Source organism: Amblyomma americanum, chromosome 5 (assembly GCF_052857255.1).
Source record: "Amblyomma americanum isolate KBUSLIRL-KWMA chromosome 5, ASM5285725v1, whole genome shotgun sequence".
NCBI classification, from domain to species: domain Eukaryota; kingdom Metazoa; phylum Arthropoda; class Arachnida; order Ixodida; family Ixodidae; genus Amblyomma; species Amblyomma americanum.
In genome coordinates this window covers 42,021,852-42,046,472 of record NC_135501.1, presented here as the reverse complement: position 1 = coordinate 42,046,472, position 24,621 = coordinate 42,021,852, and the positions used below count along the sequence as shown (strand labels likewise).

The following is a 24,621-nucleotide window of genomic DNA, read 5'->3' as shown; positions in this document are numbered from 1 at the left end:
GACCCGAGGAAATGGATGGATTTTAAAACCCTTCGAAATAAAATAAACAAGAAGAAACAGAAAGCCAAGAGTGAGTGCTATCATCGCATTTTCAATAAGGATAGCATAAAAAGAAGTGACGTCATGTGGCGGAAGTTAAACGAAATGCTAAATAGAAAATCTGGTGGCAGACATATGGACAGTCCGACTATCGATGGCGAAACAATAAATGGGGTAAAACTGGCAGATAGATTCAATGACCTTTTTGTTGAATTAGGGGACAGAAACAATGACTTAGATACTGCTTCAAGCATTCCAGTTGTTCCACAATCAATATTCTTTGCACTCACTTCCATCCATGAAGTGTGTAAAATTTTTAATGGCTTCAAAAACAGCCATTGCCAAGATGCGGATGGCATAGAAATTGGGCCACTGAAATATGTAATATATTTAATTTCGCCTGTGTTACTACATATTTTCAATTCTGCCCTTTCCACAGGTGTTTTTTCCGGAACAGATGCAGATAGCTAAGGTCGTCGTTATTCATAAAGGAGGTGATAAAAACAGCCTAACAAACTATCGCCCAATATATATAATGCCCATATTTTCTAAAGGCCTGGAAAAAATAAATATTGTCCGCATAGACAGTTTTTCGCAAATACATGACCTAATTACTGACTGTCAGTACGGATTTAGAAAAAAAAACGCTCTTCTGAGATTGCTCTCTTGCCACAAAAAGATATGATCCTAGATAATTTTGAAAAAAGACACATGACGCTAGGTATATTTTTAGATTTCAGCAAGGCTTTTGATTGCGTAAATCATAAACTACTTTGTAAACTCGAGTCCTACGGCTTCCGTGGGACACCATTAAACTTAATTAAGTCGCAAGGTAGCATCCTTGGTCCAGTACTTTTTCTTTATTATATAAATGATATTGTAGCAATCAGTAATACCTGTAAATTCTTTATCTATGCAGACGACTGCACCATATACATGGAAGGAAAGGATTTGGGAAGCATTTAAGACAGTCAAGCTCTGTGTGTTGTAGCCTTCAAGATTTGTCTGAAAAGAATAACCTAGTACTAAATGAATCTAAAACAAAATGTGTTCTTTTTCGTGCAGCAGGGTCTCAAACAAAAGTGGCTGGAAACATTACTTTAGGCCCCCTACTCAATGACAGTCGAAAAACACGTTAAAACTTTAGGAGTAATTTTCTCAGAAAACATGTCCTGGAATGAACATATTAACGCTACGTGTACAAAAATTCGCAAATCAGTTGGCGTGCTTAACAGAACCCGGCATTCACTTCCTGTCGCCATAAAAAAAAACTCATATACTATTCTCTTTTCCATTCTCATCTGTTACTGTGCGTCAGTTTGGGGAAATATGACGTCCTAAGACCTGTCTAAATGGACTATTTTACAAAAGAAAGCAGTAGAGCCATACAAAATGCACATTTTCTTGAACATACGGAAGGATTTTTTCAGACACTTAAAATACCTAAAGTGGCAGACGTGTATAATAACAAGCTACTAAGATGCTATAAAAGTGCAGTCCATGGAAAACTGCACTCATTTTTACCAAATGCCAACCTCAAACGCTCCCACTACGTGTACCCATGTAGACACCCACCTCCATGGCAAATACCATTCTCACGCACAGAGTACGATCGGAAACGGGCAAGTTGTACTCTACCTAAACTAATAAACTACTTTGATCAACTAGGTATCTATGTGTTTACTGTAAATAATCGGCGCCTAACAGAATTATTTTTGTAGGTAATATGCATCATATTTTACTAGACAGAAATGAATGAAATATTCAATTACAAGTGCAATCGTGTTTTTCTGTGTCTCTTGTGTACTGCATTAATCAGCCTTCCAAGATTTACATATTTGATAACCATGTGCTATTTCGACAGTTTTCTGTTACAACATATGTTATCATACGTGACAGATCTGAGTGGTATTTCTGTCTTTGTAACTCTTGATCAGCATCGATTATGTTTTTTTCTTTTGTTATCAGTGTGTGTGCATGCGCGTTTTTTTACATGTACTATAGCCTGTCGCTGCTCGAGGGGCGGACGGGGCTTTTGTCAAGCTGCGAAACTTGCAGCTTTTTCTCCACCGCCCTTTTTCACCACCTGTACACTTTGTTGGTGAAATAAATGCTAATTGATTGATTTCTCTCGCTCCCTAGTCACAACTGCGCGTGCGCCACTATTAGCACCGAGCCACAGGTGTTCCGCCGCTGCGCAGCGCCGCGCCTTTCCTCAAAATCCAACTTTCAATTTTCAGTTTTTCTTTTTTCCCTCCCTCCTCTTTATCTCTTCCTTTACGGCGCGGTTTGGGTGTCCACCGAGATATAAGAGACGATTACTGTGCCATTTACTTTTCTCAAAAACCAAACAAAACAAGTGAGCCGACGGCGTTCATAGAGTTCATTGACGTTGAAAACTTTGCAAAGGCAGTTCATTTTCTCGAAAGCAAAGGCGCAAAACCAGCTCCATGGGTCACTGGAGACCTCAATCTCGCGTTCACTTTTTATATCCTGGTTTAGCTGAGCTAATCCACATTAATTTTTTTCTTCCAATATTCAGGTTGTCTTCTTCTCCCGCCTTCCTCATGTGATAAGCATGCACTAGCGGTTTCAAAGCAAAAGACATGTACACTCCAATACCCATACGTGTGGCCTCCATGCACTTTTTACAGCCTCAGATATGTGCAGCTTTCGGTTATTTCTTCATCGCCCTTGTACTCGTGCAATTGACCTCGGGCGACGATACTGTATTCTAGTACTTGCTTATTTCTACCGTAGCAGAGCCTTGTTTTCAGTAAGAGTGGTCTTTTTGTGGTTAGGAGCTGGTATTTTATTGATATATGCCAACTTCAATTTCTCATCAGTCTCCCTTTTTGCTGCCTGATACACGCTACTATTTATACACAACCATGACGCAGAGGCTGCGAACGCCAACGCGGCTCCTCAATATGCTGAAAGGTCTAGTCTAACAGAAGACGCTAAAATAAAGACATTTTACAGAAAGACTTCGCGCTGCATCTCAAAGATGGTGCCACAACTAAGATACTTCGGACATTTTGCCGTTCGTAGAGCTCTGGCGGTTCCGGCATGCGTAACGAAGATTCGTGTAATGCCAAGAGTTAAGTGGGAGGATTGGATGCTGCGCATTTATTACTGATTGAGGCATTGTGTTCATCCGAGCAAACTGTAGCGTCGACAGCCAACCAAATTCAAAACCTGTCATGTGCCATGGATGTCGGATCCCAGAGGAAATTACGCAGAAAATCAAGAAAGGCGCGTAGTTGCGATTGGAACTGAGAAAAACTACGACGCTTAGGACAACTTATTCTGCTGAGCCATAGACAGAGAATACAAGCATCAATAAGGTATAGATGACTTCCCGTTGTTTTTTCGTTTGAATCAGTCAGTCCAATACTTTCAAAAAAGAACGCTACCAGAGAAAAACTACAAAGCACAGCGATACACTGAGCTGCATGGCGTGCGGCACTGCCCACATAGTACAATACGGCAGGCTTTTCACATTCTCTATCGAAACGACAATATCAGTTTTGTAGAGTAACTGTTAAGTTCTTTAAGGGGCATGTGCAGGCTGTATACATAGGCAGTTCGGATACGGGCTGCCTTTGAAGCACATTGTTCACGCTCCTCGCACGACGTGCCGACATTATCGACGAGCACTGCGAGCTGCACGTGGACTGCTGTGTCCACTGGCGCGCGGCATTGGTTTCAGAGACTATTAAAAATAGCGGATCCTTCCTCTGCTCTATGTTTGGGTGTTCTCGGCGTCGAAAGCTTGTCTCTGGCAGTCTCAGTACAAATACCAGGCAGACAAATACCGCGCTGCCGACGATGGCAAAGCCCACATCCTCGCGCCTGTACGCCTTGAGCAGTCGGAGCGAAGAGGCGACAATCCCCCCTACGCGACCACACGCGTACGCTGCGCACGTGACCGCGCATCGAGCGCTCGTCGGGAACAGTTCCGCTGTGAAAACCAAATGAGCAATCGTGGTCAGTATAGAGCACTGCTTGGCGATGGTGATGAGGACGTACGGGAAGTACCAGGGACGCGCGTACACAGCCACGCCGCACATACTGCACAGACCTCCGAGCAGAGGCAGCATGAACAAGAGAATCTGCTTCCTGCCGGCGACACTGATGGCGATGTAGAGGGCTGTGTAGCAGGGTATCCCCACGCACAAGTCCGTGACCATTACCACCTCGTGGTCTTGGTGCTCCAGCATGGCCCAAACCATGCGGGAGAAGGCGAGCATGACGACGAAGTTCACGAAGACGATAGCGGCTCGCTCGCGAAGTTGCCCAGCGCTCACGACGACAGCCGCTGAGACGGCGGTGTGACTGCCCTCCCGACCTTTTAGCTGCGACCGCAGTCTGCGCACCGACTGCTGGGCTGCTTCGAGCTTCACGCCGTTTACCTTGGCAGCTCGCTTCATGACTTCCTCCGTTTCGCGGAATCGGGACATCGTGATGAGCCAAAGGGCTGACTCGCTGATGACGCCGAAAGCGGAGAGCAGGAGGAGCGTGGGACTCAAGAAGACTGTCTGCAGCCAAAACCAGGGCAAATCAAGGTACACCATGCCGAGGATGAACATATTAGTGCAGATAAACGGGATGGAGTTCATGAGGACTAGGTACGATGCCTGGTACCTGAACGGAGTCACCTCGTAGATGAGGATAAACGTGATTACCAAGATGGTGCTCGCACCTCCTGAGCTGACGAACCGTGTGGCCACGTAGACGAAGTACGTGTCCGCGCAGCAGCTGCCCAGAGCACTGAAGAGCACAGCCATCACAGCTGCGGTGATTACGGGCTGCCGGCTCGACATGTCATCCACGTACCCGGTCAATGGAATGAGGACCAGTGCTCCACTCATGTAGACAGCGTCGGCCAAAGCCCGCAGCCACGACCGGTGGCAGACCATGTTCCAGAAGCTACGGACTGTCCGCCTGGCCAGTCCTTGATCGTAGTCCCACGCATCTCATGCAAATGTCTCCGTGGGGCCGCTGCCGTTACCGACTGTGGGATGGACGTAGGCGTAGTACTGGCTGTAGCCGCCTCTTTCGTCCAGGGGTATGCCCACGTTGTTCCAGGTCTCGACCGACAGATGGGAGAACTGCGGTGGACGCTTGCACCAGTGGTCCACGGGGTCCGAGATGAGGACGAATGACTGCCTGTGCAATAGCAGAGCCACCATGGCGGCGATGCCGAAGGAGAGCGTGCGCCGTTGTTAGCTTCCGTGGACGTACGGTCCGCCAGTCTGCACTTCGTCGGTCGATGCTACGCCGGTGTCGGGTACCATGGAGAAACTGACGGACGCGGCGGATGGCGTGCCCGACCTCAGACTGCCGGCGCGCGACATGGCGGTGGAGACCAAGGTGCTGCGTTGGCCGAAGGGATTCGCGAAGGCTAAGATAAGTGCATACGAAAAGCAAGAGGCCGTTTTGAGCCTTAGTGTGGCGGATGTGGAAGGGCGTGCTGCCTCGTGCCACGGTTCTTTGTAAGAGCGTGCACTCGTGGCTTCCTCGGAGATGGTGATAGTGGCAGTAAAGAAGGTGAAGACAGCAGTTGTGATTCTAAAGGAAGAATGAACTGAACAGAAAAATAGTGAAGGCATCCGAAATAAACCACCGTAACCAATGTACCAGCCGCCGTTCATTGCCTTATGTTGTAGTGAAATAGTGTTTTTTGACCAGTGGGACGCATGTATCTGTGCTTAAGTGGTTTCGTGAGCTGCCTTAGCCAAGGTGTATATGACCTTATTTAATTTTTGTCCTTTTTCCGGAAGCGCGTAGCTAAGCATATATGTATCAAAACTAGAACCTTAAACACCCATATGTAACCTATCGAAGGCGGTAGGAATGATTAGTTATGTTTCTACAGGAGCAAGACTAGTCTAATTTACTTTGGGTGAGGAACACTGCAATGAGTTACTCCAGGAGTCACAGCGAGAAGATTCAGAGGATGGAGGGAAAATACGCTCATCTGCCCATTCGTAGGAATACTAAGCGATAGCTAGAAACGTAAAATGTACACTAAAGGTTATCAAGAAATAGGCAACAAAGTCTTCCAAATGTGGGAGTGCATGAGTTGTGGTCTGTTTCAAAAACTATCGCAAATATTTTGAACCTAAGAAGTTCTGCAATGCAGTAAAAGCGTGCCTGAAATTTGAGTAAAACACCGATAGCCACATGTGCGTGAATATTTAGTACAAGCATTCATAGTTATTAAGATTGCATACGCGACTCCATCTCTGCATCATAGTCGAAAGAGGAGGAGAAAATAGACAGGTTAGTACGAAGTGCATACGAAAGAGCTCTCGGCATCCCACTGATCTCCCTAACGGAGAAACTGCTTAGTATGGGAGTCCACAATACCTTTGCGGATATTATTAGGGCAGTAAGAGAAGCGCAAATTTGGAGGCTTAGCTCCTCAATAGCAGGCAGGCAGATACTAAATTACCCAGGGGAGAGCGAGAGGAAACCCCCGTATACTGCAGAGCTAATCCCCTTAGACATATGGAAGCATCTCAAAATCGCCAGTTTACCTGCACCCGGAGCATGCTAAAGAAAGTAGAAGACATAGAGCTCGAAGAATAATAATCTTTCCCGGGACCCACCGGGGGACACAGCCTTCTGTGACACAGCCTGCTGGTCCGATGGCGCCTTGGTCATTGCCGCCGTTGATGGTAATGAGGAGAAAGTGACTGTAGCATCTATTAATACTAGGAACGCGTTAGTGGCAGAGGAGGAGGCGATTGCCCTAGCGTGTGTCAGTACCAAAGCCAAGATCATCTTGTCTGACAATAAGGCAGCTGCTCACAACTTTCCAAATGAGTGCAGGGCCTGGAGGAGGCTTCAGGTCAACAGATTTTTTCCGCACTTTATGCTACACGATGAAGACACTAGTGAGCCTGAGCTCTGCAGTAGCTGCCACAGAATGACTTCACAAAATCCCGTAATTTGGGAGTGTGAGGGTTCTCCTGGGGCTAAATCACAAAGCATCCCAGACCTTTATGACGGAAATAAAGTTCATTCATTCATTTATTCATTCATCCATCCATGTGAGTGAATATTCTGAGGCTTGTGCATATGGAAATAAGTAACACTATAAACCACTTCAAACGTTATAAAAAATATCCGCTCCTCCTATATTTTTGTCATTCGCTCCTTCTCGTCTCGTTCTTGTTCCGCTCTGCAGGAACAATTAACAGAAAATGTATTCTGCAGCTGAGAGATAGACCCCGCCGCGGTGGCTCAGTGGTTAGGGCGCTCGACTACTGATCCGGAGTTCCCGGGTTCGAACCCGACCGCGGCGGCTGCGTTTTTATGGAGGAAAAACGCTAAGGCGCCCGTGTGCTGTGCGATGTCAGTGCAGGTTAAAGATCCCCAGGTGGTCGAAATTATTCCGGAGCCCTCCACTACGGACCTATTTGTTCCTCTCTTCTTTCACTCCCTCCTTTATCCCTTCCCTTACGGCGCGGTTCAGGTGTCCAACGATATATGAGACAGATACTGCGCCATTTCCTTTCCACCAAAAACCAATTATTATTATTATTATTATTATTATTATTAGCTGAGTGATAGGGAAGTGCGGGATCAGACTGGAATCTTTTTATTTAGCGGCTGCTCCCTGGAACACACTCAGCACAAATGTACCAAAATGGGAGTATCAAACTGGCACATACTATTTCAATCTCCATGCTCTGGACATTTATTACATCACTGTTCCAAATATCGGTTGATCCCCTTATTGTATACCGGTCCCCATGTATATACCCTCATACGCGTCGGGCACTGTTGGTCGACATCAGAAGCGGACAGCTGGGTCCGCTTACGCTTAAATACGTCGCAAATGTCAGCCGAGTTGCCGCTCCTCGTCTCGTCCGTCAGTGCAATCTCCTCGATGAGCGCGGGTCCATCCTCCTAAAGAACTCCTCAGCAAACCTGCCGAAGTCTGGTACCGGCAGACCTTGGACGAGCGCCCCGCTAGCCTCACAATGCATGGCGAGACACCTTTTGCATACCGTGTACCGTGGATCCGTTACGGTTACCTGTATACTGGGAGCCTACCCATTGCCAGTGCGCCCGCGCTGATTGGTCCCGATGAGGCAGGGGCGCGGACAGCTGCCGGGTACCTGGCGCCATCTGGCGCCCTCAAGGCAATCTGCGCATGCGCACTGACGACGCGTGGGCTCGCGGTACTCCGGTAACGCTAACGGTAGCACGGCACGCGGTATGCTAAAGGTGTCTATTGTCGCCATGCACTGTGAAGCGAGCCGAGCGCTCGACAACTCTAAAGCATTTCGATCCTGAATTCGATGGGCGGTGCTCGCACTGTGGGGAGGTGTCTGACACCTGCCACATGGTGCGGGATTGCCAGCAGAACCCATCCGTACCCCCTATCCCAAACCCCACCCGAGAGGACTGGCAGACGACCCTGTTCGGCTGCAGCACCCTCGAGGCCTAAACGGCCTTAACGCAGTACGCCCGGGCCAACCGCAAATGGCTTGCCTATGGGGTGCCGTCTACTGAGCCATTATACCCGGGTTTGAACCCGACCGCAAAACGCCAAGGCGCCGTGTGCTGTGGTGTCAGTGCCCGTTAAAGATCCCCAGCTGGTCGATATTATTCCGGAGCCCTCCACTACGGCACCTCTTCCTTCCTTTATTTCACTCCCACCTTTATCCCTCTTCTTACGGCGCGGTTCAGGTGTCCAACGATATATGAGACAGATATTGCGCCATTTCCTTTTCCCGAAAAACCAATTATTATTATTACACGACCGCGGCGGCCGCGTTTCGATGGAGGCAAAACGCTAAAGGCGTCCGTGTGCTGTGCGATGTCATTGCACGTTAAAAATCCCCAAGTGGTCTAAATTATTCCCGAGACCTTCACTACGGCACCTCTTCCTTTCTTCTTTCACTCCCTCTTTTAACCCTTCCCTGAGGTTCGGGTGTCCACGGAGATATTTGAGACAGTTACTGCGTCCGTTCCTCTCCTCAAAACCAATTTTTATTTTTAACTCTGTCAGTCGTGCTGAATTTTGGCGGGGGCGTCCCACGTTGTTACAGCTCCCTTCCCCCGAGCAGCGGGAGGCCGTGCTGGTCAGCTCGGACCCCAAGATTCAAGTACGGGCAATCGAGCAGGCCAGTGAGGTCACCGCCAGCCATGGGCTAGCGGCCATTTAGTGTGTCTCCTGCAACCTTCTCTCGACCCAATAAATGTCTTACAATCCAATGCCACGTTGTTAAGGGTAAAGGATGCTTTCCGGCCTGCTGACGGATTGGTAGGGTGTCGCCTGGACTGAACGTGTGTGCTTCGGGTGGAAGCGATGGATCTTCTGTGACCTGGGATTAACAGGAGGAGTCGTTTGCTGCTCCTTAGGGAAGCCCTCCAGAGCGAGCGTGCATCACGCGTGAGCTGAATGCGACACCCGGCCACAGATATCCCAATAGTACATCTCTGTCATCATCTGATGTTGTTGCGACTGGAAGATGGATGAATAGAAAATTGCACAGGCCAAAAAAATGAAAATTAGTTTTTGGGGAGAGGAAATGGCACAGTATCTGTCTCACATCTCGGCGGACACTTGAATCGCACCGTAGGGGAAGGGATAAAGGAGGGAGTGAGAAAAGAAAGAGGTGCCGTAGTGGAGGGCTCCAGAATAATTTCGAGCAGCTGGGGATCTTTAGCGTGCACAGACAATTCAGAGCACACGGGCGCCTTAGCGTTTCGCCTCCATCAAAACGTGGCCACCGCGGCCGGATTCAAACCCGGGTACTCCGAATCAGAACCCGAGCGCACTAACCACTGAGCCACCATGACGGCCGCGCGTCACATAAGCAGCATTGCGTATAAAAGGCGATGTAATGGGCGGCTGCATCACAACGTTTGATATGGATGCACATAAGGAGAGTCCAACCGCTGCTAAATGGCGGTACAGACAAGAGATTAACTCTTCCGATCCTGAGCTTGTCGCCTGGCACTTGGCTACTCAACAAAGAGAGAATGAGCGTAAGAAGGCAGAGAGAGCAGCGGAGGCGCCCGAACAGAGAGACGAACAGTTTGCCAAACGGAGATGCCAGACTGGCAAGCGTAAAAGACGCGCATAGCCGCCGAGATGGAGCCCAATGTCTCTCATTGCTAAATATACAGTGACCACAACAAGCTCAGCCAGGGAAAAGAACTTTTTGCTACGCATATCCTGGCATGGCCAAGCTAAGCGGCTGCCAGCTTTTTTCCACTGAGCAAATAACATGTTCAGAACAAGACACCCTTCCTAAATGTGGGAAAGGCAACGGCACGAACATGCTTCGAACCAGGCAATTTTTCACACTGCCGTTGCTGCTCTCGGCCATTGGTGACAACGACATGCTTTCGGTGACAAGGACGCACCATCCCTCAAGATAGCGCTCATGGAATTCGCCGCCTTCATTACAACCGCAAGAATCCTGGTTTGACTACCCATATCATCCATCGACGAGGACATCACATGACAGTCTACAAGATGTTCAGCATGAAAGGCTCCATCCGTACCATTTTAAATTCAATGGGAAAGGCAGCGGCAACAGCACGAACATGCTTCTAACCAGGCAATTTTTCACACTGCAGGTAAGACTTGCATTCCATTGCTAGAGAAGTGATGATCGCTTTTTGCTGCTGCTGCCTTTCCCACAAAGGATGTGCGATCTAGTGATGCCAGTGAAGGCGTTCTTCGCCAAACTGTGGTTGCTGTCGGGTGACATTGAACAAAACCCCTATCCTGAAATGGCTATTATCCTTCAAAGTTTGCAAGAGGGTCAGGCAACAATTCTGAATAGGCTACGTGACATAATGGAAAGAAAAAGCAAGCTTGAAAACATTATGGGTGATTTCATGGTAAGGTTATATTCACAAGAATCAAGGATTGCCATTCTCGAAACCAAAAAACACGAGACTGTTAGTATAAATAGTGGTACGCAAATATGTTCAGAAAAAGTTGATATGACTTCCAAAAAAATATATCACTTAGATAATAACAGCAGAAGCATGAGCCTCATTTTCTATAGCTTCAAAGACAAGGAACCACGCGAAAGCTGGCAAACTACTGAAGACTTTGTTAGGAACCTTTGCCAGGAAAGGTTAAAAGTGAGCATAGGGGAGATTCAGCGGGCCCATAGGATAGGCAAACACACTATTGAGCGTAAACGACTAATAATAGCAAACTTTGCATCATACAAGGATATCGAACTGATCCTAAGCAACAGCAATACTAAAAAGCTCGGATTACGTTATCTCACGGAACTACTCTCGGTGTGTCAGAGAAATTCATCAGAAGCTCTAGGCTGTTGGTAAGCCAAGAAATCTTAGCGGTAAGGACAATGTGTCCCTGGCATATGATTAACTAATCATAAATGGAGATGCTTTTGGGTGGGATAGGATACCCAGTCTGTAAATAAACTAAATAAGGAATGACCAGTTTCAAGTAATAGGAAGTCCCAATATTCTGAATGCTCTGTTCTCTTAATAAACTGCCAAAGTATTAAAAGAATCGATTAGCTTTATGGTTAATTGGTGCAAATGCTCAACGCAGACATTTCTGCTACGGAATCATAGCTACACGACTCAGTAACAGACGGTGAAGTGTTTCCTTCGGGTTATCACACCTTTAGAAAAGACAGGAACTCTAGAGGCCGCGGAGTTTTTACCTTAGTTAAGGAAATCTTTCAGGGTACTGCAATGGATGTGGAAAACAGCTATCACGATTCAGTTTGGTGCAGGCTTTTCACTCCTGATAAAGGGATGATGATAGCATTGGGAGTAGTTTTTCACTTAGTGCACGACCACAAGTTATCGCACACTAGATGATACACTGGCTTCACTTTCTGATAATCGCATTGTGTTAGCAGGAGACTAACTTTCCAAACTCAAACTGGGACGAGAGCATGCACTCAGACAGAACCTGTTCAGCATTTTTTGACAAGGTTTGTGTACCATAGCCACGGCCTGCGGCCCGTACAGTTACGAGGCACAGACAGCTCGAACATAGAAATAGAAAGGTGAAATAAAATTCCAAAAAGCAATGGAAAGGTGATGGATATAAATGCGAAATATGCAATGAATACTCCTAGCTCAGATTTACTACACCGCATTATGCGATTGCGTATACACTCTAAGCAATTTATAGTCCTTTCGAGAGGAACGACAGCCGTTTGTTCCCCGAGATGAAGCTTGCCGAGCGAAACTACTAACTCCGAGATGAAACAACCCTATGAAAGTTATGTGAAAGGCATGTGAAGCATTATCTCATGAAACTCGGCACTCAGGCAAGTCTCAAGCATCTAAAGTGACTTAGCTTCTCCGTGGATATAAAGCTAGTGCACTGTTACCACTTGTCAACTACACATCTAAAGAGTCTGCAGACATGGAGCTGGATGCTGTAGGACCCACAAAACTGAGACATGATAGCTCTATAAAAACATAGCATTTTGGCCATTATGTAAAAGGAATGCCGATTTGGGATGTTCCTTAATGCAGTGCAAACAAACTTTCCAATTAAGAGTAGTAGTTCCAACTGACATCTGCTGTGCAAATTTTCATTGACACATCACTTGCGAAACTACCCAATGTCTAACTACCCGAAACTGTAGACTGCCTATGACTATCCACGAGAGAAAATACAAGTGAACTGGGCTGAAATTTAGAAATCAGCAGACAATCTTGCCCTGTATGGCAGTCAGACAGAACAGTTCAGGAGTACTCATCAATGTGAAAAGTTGCAGGGCACCACAAAAGCCAACGCACAATTCATAACTGGTGTCTGTGAAGCTCCGAACGTTGGGCATAAAATATTCCCAGATACGAAGCCCAAGATTTGAGAATGGAATGCTTGCCCCACTTCAGTAGTAGCAATGGTACTAAAACAAAATTTCAAAGGCCATTGAAACAGTTTAGCTGCTACTACTACATGTTACTGGTGCAGAAAAAAGAAGTGCTAACTACGAACTGCAGCTCTTTGGAGCAAAGCAGTTTTTGCACAAGTAGTATATTTGTGATCCGCTTTGTCTTCAAAGTAAATCAATTCAAGGTCAAGCCATAACACTCACAAGAGTTTTTACTTATCTCTCTGTACAACAAACTTCGAAACAAGCACAAGCCAGCAGCCACATGAAAAACACCGATGGCAGGCCCACGACAAGTGACTGGTGTGCAATAAGGTGACGACTCAAGCTCCACCTGTTCAGCTGAGGTCTACAAAAATAATTTCAAAAAGACAAAACAAATCTTGGTCAATACACAGAGCCCAGCCAAACTCACTATGACACAAAATTTTAAGCACTACTCTGCCTCCAGTGACAAACCTTGGAACCACACATCAACTAAATGAACTATAAGGGATAAAACTCTTTAGGAATGGCAGTCCAGGTGTACAGTTATGATGCGTACGAATGAATGCTTGATTAACTATTCAGACTTTTAAATCATGATGATGCTGAATTTTAATGGCACAAGTGAAGCTAGGCAAAAGAGTGCCATGGCGCAAGGCATTTTGTCCCTACAAGGTGGGATCAAACTAATTTTCCCCACATTCAAAAGCCAAGCAGCAAGTCAGGGGAAAGCTTGTGAACTTTGTATCACCAGTGTGTACCAGGCAGTACAGGGGATCAAACCCCACAGCTGCCACATGCAAGGCGGATGCTCAACCCACTAGGCCACCGCCGCTGTACATTAGTCTCCTTGCTAGCTGGTGAAAGAAAGATGCTAAAATGTAGGTGATAAAGAATAATTTTTGCTCAACTAAAGCAGTTTTTGTTTGCACCGTCCATACTTGCGTACGTGCATACGATCTTTGTCACAAGCATATAAAGAAGAGTGTAAACACAGCCGGCACCAGCGCGTCCTGTATCAGTGTCTTGTGTTGATAACTAAAAAAACATTGAATTTCTTCTCCCTGTAGCCACAGCAAACCAGCTACACAGCAACATGTATTGCTGAATGATGCATGCACTGCCTTTGTCAAAAACTAGCCAGGAAGCCGTGAACAAAGCTGGAGTGGGCGCACAGCCAAGCAGCGGTGCTACAGTAGATCGCCCTCGTCGGCGCTTGCGAGCTATCAGAATAACCATAGTGACAAGCGTTTGCGCCTTCATTTTCTTCCTCTGGATGATAAAATGTCCCCCGATCATGCAATCTCATGCTTTTCAAGTGCAGTAATGCTGCGTGAAGGCGTTGTACGCTGCGAAAGGTGCCACTTCACTGCTCTCAAGCAAGCACTGCAAAGCTCAAAAGCTTCGCGTTCTAGCTACAAAACTGCACATTCAATTTCAGTCCACTGCTCCTGTCGTTAAAGAAATGGGCAAGGAACTGCTTTTCTGCATACATGGAGTGTCTACAAAATAAAATGAGGAGCGGCTGCCGAAAATTTAGTGGACTTTTCTCCATGACTGCTTGTTCTGCCCATCCACTTAATGCAGCTGCGGTGTACGGCAATGAAGCAGGCTATTAACCAATTTCAGCACGCTTCTAACGCTTCATGTCTGCTTATCACTTTTCTGTGAGGTACTGGCTGAACAGATTAGCGACATCATGTTCCCTGGAAATGAAGGGCAGTGTTTGCAACGCTAAGCAAAACCAAACGAGTTTTGCAGCAACAGTGAGAAACTGTTCTTCCTGAAATTATCAGTTCACTTAATGTGGCAGTGCAAAGCAAGAAATAGCAGAAATATTATGCAGCTTTAGCCAGTGTAAAATTGAAAAATTCGGAAGACGAGACCGTGATTGGAAGACACATACAATAAGAAGGCCAGACAAAAAAAAATTGCGGAGACATAAACTGTGCCCAGCCTGGTTTGCAGATCGCACAAGGACCTCATCAGGCTTCCCAAGCATGACCTAGTACAACCACACATGCTCCACACATATATCGAAATCAATCGTAATGTTTGATGCCTCGACGCTTCAATATGATTGGTGCCACTAGTTCATGGAGGGCCACTAAGCCTCTGGTGGTGTCACCATGCCCGCTAAACTTAGCGGCAGAGCACTGATGCAGGTGTTAAATTTTGCCAAGTCAGCGACACTAGCCCAAGCGATACGGCGCACATCAACTTGAAGAGCCAATGAGCTTCCTAAGCTGTTGTTCAATAATAATAATGCCTTGCCTACAACACCTGTTGGCAATGAGAAGCACACTCCAAATGATCTAAAGTCTGCTTCATTTCTGTGCATTCGGGCTGCAAAACAGAATGAACAAAGTAGGCGTTGTGGAGAGAAGTGCATTGTAATATCAGCAGCCACACCCAATTTTGCTCCAAAGACAGCCTCAATGCACATAAAAAGCAACATGTTGCACATTTTGGGGGGCTGAAATTAAATGCACTAGGTTTTGTAGCCAAGAACGTAACGTCCTCTAACTTCACGGTGTCGGCCTGAGGGAGTGAAGAAGCACCCTTTGCACTGCACAGCGCCCTCGTCCAACTGTGCTATGCTCTCAATGAGTTAAAGTGGATGCCGCCCATGCTACCAGGCAACTTTTTATCACCCAGAGAAATAAGCCGAGGGGGCGGGCTCAGGTTACCCTGGCAGCCGACAAGTGCCAGCGAATGCTGCCGAACACACCACCATAGCCATGCTACATGCCTGCCCCAGCTGTGTTCATGGCGGCCTGGTTACTTTTGCTGTAGAGGGTACACACGTGGTATTAGTGCAGCAAGAACACTTACAGTAACCCTTCTGCTCATGTTAGTAACCTGAAGGATTTTTTTACAAAGCAAACAGGTTACCTAAGGCAAGAAGTATTGGCTAATGCTAGGCTAGATAAGCACCTGCAAATGGAATGCAACAGTATTTGCTGACAGTCCCTGCGTAAAACTAGGTATACCAACCCTGAAGCCCAGCACCCAGTGCAGTAGTTTGTGAAGGCCTACAATTAAAAAGCTGGTCAGTTATAATTCAGTTTGCTGGTGAACAAGCAACTAAGCCTATCATGCACCAAATGCTGGAGTAAATATATATATATATATATATATACTGCCACGGACCTGGCTCGAGCTACCTGCGCGCTAAGCCGTGACGAGGACGAAGTGGTCGCGTTCGCGTGAGGCGCGCTCGAGCTGGCTCTGTTCTGGGCGATTATAAACCTCGGCCGTTCTGCGGTCCCCCTCTACGTCTACGACTGTTCTCCGTCTGGCCTGTGACATCTGGTGGAGGTCGCTTGGGTATTCTCGGCTGATGCTCCATCCTTCCTCGGAGAGCCGAAGGACAAGCCCGGTGCCTCTTGTGCGAACCCCCGTCCATCGTGTCAGCCGCAGGCTCCGCGGCTTGTCTCCAGAATTCGGACTCCAGCCTCAAGAGAGCGCACCCATGGCTACGACCACGGCAGCAAGGTCAGACAGCGCCCCGTTCATACCTGCTTCTTTTGTGAGCCTGCAAAATCCCCGGATCCCGAAGCCCTTTCACGGCGGATACTCGGAGGACGCCCAAGACTGGCTTGATCAGTTCGAGCGCGTTGCGCGTTTCAACGGCTGGGACGACAGTGCTAAGATCCGGAACGTTTACTTCAGCTTAGAAGACGCCGCTCGGATCTGGTACGAAAACCGCGAGACGAGTCTAACGACGTGGCAGGACTTTCGTCGCCAGCTGTTGGAGACTTACACCAGCAGCGATCGCCGTGAACAGGCCGAGCGTGAATTGACCGCTCGCATTCAGCTACCAAACGAGAACGTAGCGATGTACGTGGAGGAAGTGACGCGCCTCTGCAACCGAGCGGACCCGACCATGACGGAAGAGAAAAAGCTCAGACACCTGATGAGAGGCGTGAAAGAGCAATTGTTCTGCGGTCTTGTGCGAAGCCCGCCCAGAACAGTCGCCGAGTTCCTCTCCGAGGCTGTGCTCATGGAGAGGGCGCTCCAGCAACGGTACAATTTCTACGACCGGCAGCTAAACCCTATCTCGGCTCTACACCCCCTGGATGCTGCTTCGGGGGCCAATACAAGCTCCCTTCGGGACATCGTGCGTTCTGTGGTCCGTGAGGAGCTGCAGAAACTTCAGGGGATTTTTCCTGTGGACTCTCTGACTAGCGCCATTCGGGAGGAAGTTCAGCAGGCGCTCAGATCGCCCGTCGCTCCAGTAGAGCCGCCACCACAGCCAGCTGCTTGGCCGCCAGCGACGTATGCGGACGTGCTGCGCCGTCCTGCGCCGGTTCCCTGCGCGCCACCGTATGCCCCTTCGGTAGTCGCAGTACACGCCGAGCAGCCGGTTCCCTACTGGCAAGCTCGAGGACAGGCGCCGAGGAAGACCGATATTTGGCGTGCGCCAGACCGACGTCCCCTGTGTTACCATTGTGGCGAGGCCGGTCACATCTCCCGGCGGTGTCCATATCGGCCTCTGGGATTGCGAGGCTTGTCTGCAGGTAGTCCCCGTCCGCGGCATGCCGAACAGCCTCAGGAGTTTGACGAATACGTCACCCGCCGGCGTGGTTCACCACCTCCTCCGCGCCGAACGTCCCGATCGCCCTCACCTCGCCATCAGTCGCCTCATCAGTCCGGTTATGGACCTGGTGCACAGCGTGGGTCCTCGAGGCCGCACCGGGAAAACTAGAACAGGCGACCTTTGGAGGCGAGGCCGCCGAACGCCGTATTGCCGAAAAGCTTCCACCGACGCGCCGACTGACCCTTCCCGAATCGACGACCACGATACCGATGACGACGACGACGACGACGACGAAGACGGCGCCGACGACTGGGTCTGGTAAGACCAAGGTCTCCCTTGACATACCCGTGCTGATTGACTCTAAGGAGGTTAGCGCACTAGTGGATACGGGTGCGGACTACTCGATAATGAGCGGTAGGATGGCTAAGGTGCTGAAGAAAGTTATGATGCCGTGGGCAGGGTCACAGATACGTACGGCTGGTGGCCACGTGGTTACGCCGCTCGGAATGTGTACGGCAAGAATTACGGTGCGCGGATGCACGTTCGTGGCAACTTTCCTCATTTTGCCTGAATGCTCACGAGACGTCATTCTCGGTCTCGACTTTCTTCGAGAAAATGGTGTGACTATAGACCTTCGAAATCTATTGGTTACATTTTCAACTGAACTCGCTGCCACCAAACCCGCCCCCGAGAATTGCAGAGCCGCACTGCGTATATCCGACGATGCCGTAACGGTGCCTCCACGGGCGAGTATTCTGGCTAGGGTCACTTGCGACGCGCCACATTGCGGACAACGTGTTGTTGAGCCAAATGTCTCTCTTTTGCTCACCATGGGTGTTTGCGTAGCAAGAGGGCTCGCCTTTCTATCTGACGGTCGCACTGAAGTCATCGTGACCAATTTCAGTAATGAACACCGCCATTTATTTGGTGGCACAGCCATCGCCCACGTCAACCCCGTCCAAGAGGTGGCTGAGTGTTTCGCATGCCTAGAAGACACGCCTAGTGAAGTTGACGAAGAGGCAGTACGCGCCGTTCACATAAACGAGGGCCTCCCGCCCGCAGAAAGGCAGCAATTGCAAGAATTGTTGCTGCAGTTTAAGGACTGCTTTACCTCGTCGTCTAAGGTACGTCAGACGCCCATCACTAAGCATCGGATAGTCACGCACGATGGCGCGCGCCCAATACATCAACAGCCTTATCGCGTATCTCCCCGAGAGCGGGAGGCCATCCAAACGCAAGTGAAGGATATGCTCAATGACGGCATAATCCAGCCATCGAATAGTCCCTGGTCGTCTCCTGTCGTTCTCGTAAAAAAGAAGGATGGCACGCTGCGCTTCTGTGTGGACTACAGAAAACTTAACAGCGTAACAAAAAAAGACGTCTATCCGCTACCTCGTATAGATGATTCCCTCGACAGACTGCGCCATGCAAAATACTTTTCTTCGGTAGATCTGCGCAGCGGATATTGGCAAATAGAAGTTGATGAGAGGGACCGGGAGAAAACCGCCTTTGTCACCCCGGACGGCCTCTATGAATTTCGTGTGCTCCCCTTCGGACTCTGCGGTGCTCCAGCAACATTCCAGCGAATGATGGATACCGTGCTCACCGGCCTTAAATGGCAAACATGTCTAGTATACCTGGATGATGTAATCATTTTTTCAACAACGTTTTCGGAACATTTGCAGCGGCTCAGAGTGGTGTTAGAAGCCGTCCGATCAGCTCATCTTACTCTAAAGCCGCAAAAATGCCATTTTGGATTTACTGAATTGAAGTTTCTCGGGCATGTCGTCAGCTACGAGGACATCCGGCCAGACCCTGACAAAATTTCTGCCGTCGCGGACTTCTCGGTTCCCACTGATAAAAAAGCCGTCCGACGATTTCTAGGCCTTTGTTCGTACTACCGACGTTTTATAAAAAACTTTGCTAAGCTGGCCAGTCCTCTGACGCGCTTGACACGAGATGAGGAGCCATTTTTTGGGGTGCCGAGCAGCAAACTGCTTTTGACGATCTACGACGTCGGCTACAATCACCACCAGTACTAGCCCATTTTGACGATGATGCCGCCACTGAAATTCACACGGACGCCAGCAACGTCGGTCTTGGAGCGGTTCTCGTCCAGCGTCCGAACGGTGTCGAAAAAGTAATCGCTTATGCTAGCCGTGCACTTTCCCGTGCAGAGTGTAACTACTCTACAACTGAGAAGGAATGTTTGGCCGTAGTATGGGCCATCACAAAGTTCCGCCCCTATCTGTATGGCAGGCAGTTCAAGGTTATTACTGACCACCACTCATTGTGCTGGTTGACAAACTTGAAGGACCCATGTGGCCGCCTAGCACGTTGGGCATTACGCTTACAGGAATTTGACTTCACGATCATCTACAAGTCTGGTCGCAAGCACACCGACGCTGACAGCTTGTCGCGTTCACCCGTGCAACCTTACGAAGGTAACGCAGAAGACGAAGCATTCCTTGGTGCAGTCACGTCGTCCGACATCATCGCACAACAACGTGCGGACGACGAGTTGAAGCTGCTCATGGAGCATCTAGAAGGTCACCATCCCTCGATACCCTCCCACCTGGCTCGTAGGCTGCCATCCCTATGTCTTCGAGGCGGAGTGTTGTATAAGAAAAATCCGCCTCCAGTTGTAAAGAGTTACCTTCTGGTTATACCAGCCGCCCTCCGCCACGAGATCCTCCTCGCCTGCCACGACGAGCCGACCTCTGGGCACCTTGGATTCACGCGCACACTTGCGAGAGTGCGGCAGAACTACTATTGGCCCAACCTTGCCTCATGTGTGAAGCGATACATTCGGACCTGCCGTGAGTGCCAGCGTAGGAAGACGCCGCCTCTGAAACCGCCTGGCATGTTGCAACCTATCATGCCTCCTAACATACCCTTTGAACAAGTCGGCATGGACCTCCTCGGACCATTTCCCTTGTCGTCGGGAGGAAACAGATGGATAGCTGTTGCAACCGATTACCTGACGCGTTACGCCGAAACGCAGGCTCTCCCTCAAGGCACAGCGTTCGAAGTTGCGCACTTCTTTATGCGTGCAATAGTGCTTCGACACGGCGCTCCGTCCGTCGTCATCACAGACCAAGGGAAGGCATTTACAGCTCAGCTTGTCCACGACATCTTTGAGCTGAGTCACACCAGCCATCGAACAACGACAGCATACCATCCCCAAACAAATGGGCTCACAGAACGCCTGAATAAAACACTGGCCGACATGATTTCCATGTACGTGGATGTGGAGCACAGAACCTGGGACCAAATACTCTCCTACATCACATTCGCGTACAACACTGCGACTCAAGAAACAACCCGCTTTACACCATTCCGTCTAGTCTACGGCAGAGAAGTGCGGATGATGCTGGACGCCATGCTCCCGTGCGTGGATGATGACTTGACACCAGATGCGGGCTCCTTTGTCGAACAAGCCGAGCAAGCTCGCCAGCTTGCTCGTTTGCACATCACAGCTCAACAAGACACGGACTCCAGACGTTACAACCGGCGCCACAGGGAGGTTACCTACAACATCGGTGACAGTGTGTGGGTGTGGACCCCTGTCCGCCAAAAGGGATTGTCCGAAAAACTGCTGCACCGATATTTCGGACCTTATGAGGTGCTCCGTCGTGTTGGAAACGTGGATTATGAGGTTGTTCCACGTGGAACTGTGGCTACCGGTCGTCGGCAACCACGGACTGACATTGTGCATGTAATGCGACTTAAGCCATACTTCTCGCGTGAGAGCGATGACGCTCCACTTTAAACTGTGTTCGGGTTCTGCGTTTTAATTTGTTTCTTTTTGTTCGTTTCTTTTTTAAACATTGTCTTCCTGCTTTTCCTGTTCGTTTTCTGCTATGTACATACCCTCGCATCGGGACGATGCTCTTCTTTTTCGGGGGCCTAATGCCACGGACCTGGCTCGAGCTACCTGCGCGCTAAGCCGTGACGAGGACGAAGTGGTCGCGTTCGCGTGAGGCGCGCTCGAGCTGGCTCTGTTCTGGGCGATTAAAAACCTCGGCCGTTCTGCGGTCCCCCTCTACGTCTACGACTGTTCTCCGTCTGGCCTGTGACAATATATATATATATATATATATATATATATATATATATATATATATATATATATATATATATATATATATATATATATATATATATATATATATAATGTGAGTGACACCTTTGCTGTTCAAGCACAAAGCTTAAAAGAAAAATGCACAAAGTTGAGTTCAATGAATAGTCAAAGAACAATATGTACAAGCTGTACATCTTTTCAACACCAGTATGAAGTTCAAGCTTAAATAAGGCACCCATTCAGATGAATGAAATGATGTAAATAAGGCAACAGTTCTGGTAGCTTGCTCAATAGGTTTGTGGCACGAAATGAAAATAACAACCTGCAAACTGACTCAAAGCGTGCTGCTGCTAATGCTCCAAGTGGTGTATACTATTATATTCCGAAGTACATGGCATGTCTTAAGACGTGCTTAAACTATAGTGAATAACTGACTGGCCAACTGTCTGAATACTGAATTAAGCATGATAATTCAAGAACAGATGCAGCCAGTTCAACTGCATTCACCGATCAGCTTTCATGTGTTCCCTTCCAACCAAGCTGAAAAGAAAGTATGTCATACTTCAAGAAATGCTGCACTACTAGCCACACAGTGCAATGGTGCTTACTGCCCTCAAACACACATTTCCGACAAATGAAATCGCTTCCATAAACCCCAATGCTTGCACAGGTGAAAGAACAGCTTTAGGCGTATATCAAATTCATGGCCTATCCCATGAAGGATTAACTAAGTAAGCTGGATAGCTTGATCCCTGCTCTGAAGTGGACTGCGCTGTCACTTTACATTCATTTTCCTATCACCTCCCTTTGCTGATAGGTATAGTGCTGACACTGTTGAAAGAGATACAGCCCAGCAATTTATTGCGTCTTTTTGCGTCTTCTACAGACAACCTCAGAAAAGCCAGGTCAAGCAGCAACTATTTCTTGTGTTTACCACCACCACCACCACCAAGAACTTATCCAGTCACGGCAGTTGTGAAGAGATATCAGTCACTGGAAATATGTCTAAAAAGGGTACTGTTTTTGCATGTAAGCACTTAGTTACAGAAGCCACCACTCTACTAATCAATTCTGCTCAATTTGTTCAACTTAGCATTTTACAATGCATCAGAACCGTTAGCAGGTGCCGGATGAACATGAACAAACATGTAACCAATGACAACAAATGGTAAAAAATAGAGATATCTCTCGAGTCAGAGGGAGATTTTCTTTGTTGGTTTGTTTACTTACCGAGATAGTCATCCATAAGTGTGCCAATGGCAAACTGCAAAAAAAAATTAAGCTTATTTGCTTATCTACATACCTGCATATTGCCCGACAGACATTCAATAGACAATATTTGTTCCTATGTAGATGAGTTCAACACGCTACACAGGAAACCCAAAAAAATTAAGAAGAATCTCAGTAATTACTACAACAAACTAAAGCAAACAGAAGAAAGTAATGAAAATAAATCTAGTACATACAAAACAGCCAGAAGAGAAGAACAAGAATGCGAAGAAAACTAAGAAACTGAATGACCCGAACAACGAATAATCTAGGTGGCAACTCTTGAACTAAAATCACAGTTAAAAAACTAAATATACAAACTATACCACAGATGCGGTTTCACATTTGCACACGTACCCACAGTCACTTCTCATCAGCTGGGGTTTCAGCAAGAGCAGTCAGTTCGAGGGCATGTCAAATGATTGGTTGCCCAGATATCAAATCATAGATGGAGTTAAGAGCCAAGGAACAGTATTAACTCGGAAAACTGACGTCAAAACTTTGCAGCCAGACAATTTCTCAGCTCCACGAATAGTGCGACACCTGGCACTGCATGCATATCAGAGTGCATGGGCAACAGCACACCGTGCTATTCAGGATCCCTTGCAACTAGTAACAAGTATATATAGCACTGAAAAAACAGGACACAAGTGTAGATATGATTGAGCGCTTATCCTCCATGTTTGTCACTTGTGTCCTGTTTGTTTAGTGTTGTATACTTTTTTTTTATTTAACAATACTGTAGGCCTTTGCACAGGCCCAAACAGGAAGTGGATTGTAAGATATACACACGAGCATGGGAAAAGCAGGAAAAAAGAAAAAAAAACAAAAAATAGATAGAGCAAAAAAAAAAACTGCCATACAACAGCACTGGAATTCAATACAAGACACTTTCTTTTGTTTCACATGAATCAGGGAACAAAGTACTCAAAACAATTGTAATATTTGTCATATAATATTCTTGTAGTTATCGCGGATCTATAAAACACCACTATTCAGCACATTGCAATATTTACATTTAAAATGAAATCACACGTGCACTAGTGTCCAATCACTCAACCAACGCAATATCTTGGAACTACGCATTCAAATACTTTCATGAACAGCCAAAATATGACTCCAATTTTGCAACAAAGCTATCCACAGAATCTTTTTCTACAATTTCCTTTGGCAATGTATTCCAGATTTCAATTGCCCATGGGAAATATGAATACCTAAACGTGTCGCATTGTGTCGGATACTGCCTGATGTGTCTATTATGACAGGTTCTATTGGAGTGTCGGTGTGGTGGCTGCACGTAATCTCGCTTATCTATATTAATGTTGTTATTACATAGCATAAAAAGGAATTTCATGACAGCCACACGACGCCGACAAACAAGGGTAGGCAGTGCTGCCTGGCTTCTAAGAGCACTTACGCTTTCGTGTCGAGAATACTTACGGTATATAAATCGCAACGCTTTATTTTGGATGCTTTCTAATTTCTGTGAGAGTCCTTTCTGGTGCGGGTTCCACACTATGCTACCATACTCAAGAATTGGCCTTACTAAGGTTTTATATGCTGTTAGTTTCACATAGAATGGTGCTGCAGTTAATTTTCTTCGCAAGAAACCTAGTGTTCGGAAGGCCTTCGTGCATGTATTATCGATATGGGTATTCCATTTTAACGCGCTTGTAAAGGTTATGCCTAAATATTTTACTGTGTCAGTTTGTATTAAATCGTTGCCCATTAATGTATAATTTAACCTAAAGATCGACTTTCTATGAGTTACGGTCATATACTGTGTTTTCTTAAGATTAATTTCCATTCCCCACATGTCA

General features: G+C 47.4%; 2 protein-coding genes across 2 annotated transcripts in view; both read right to left on the bottom strand.

Moving 5' to 3' along the window:
- Positions 1 to 2,604: 2,604 nt before the first annotated feature.
- LOC144133799 (organic cation transporter protein-like) lies at positions 2,605 to 4,961 on the bottom strand. The gene is made up of 2 exons (XM_077666896.1): positions 3,858 to 4,961; positions 2,605 to 2,622 (listed from the first exon to the last, which is right to left on the bottom strand). Exons 1-2 carry the CDS (start codon positions 4,959 to 4,961, stop codon positions 2,605 to 2,607), a joined length of 1,122 nt encoding a protein of 373 aa, XP_077523022.1.
- Positions 4,962 to 13,198: 8,237 nt separating this feature from the next.
- LOC144134648 (DNA-directed RNA polymerase II subunit RPB7-like) overlaps positions 13,199 to 24,621 on the bottom strand; it is a 59,660-nt gene continuing 48,237 nt past the window's right edge. The window contains exons 7-8 of the mRNA XM_077667512.1: positions 22,761 to 22,796; positions 13,199 to 13,267 (exon numbers count right to left, since the gene is read on the bottom strand). Of these exons, the coding sequence (XP_077523638.1) occupies positions 13,259 to 13,267; positions 22,761 to 22,796 (45 nt within the window). The 3' untranslated portion in view covers positions 13,199 to 13,258. The remainder of the gene's footprint in view (positions 13,268 to 22,760; positions 22,797 to 24,621) is intronic.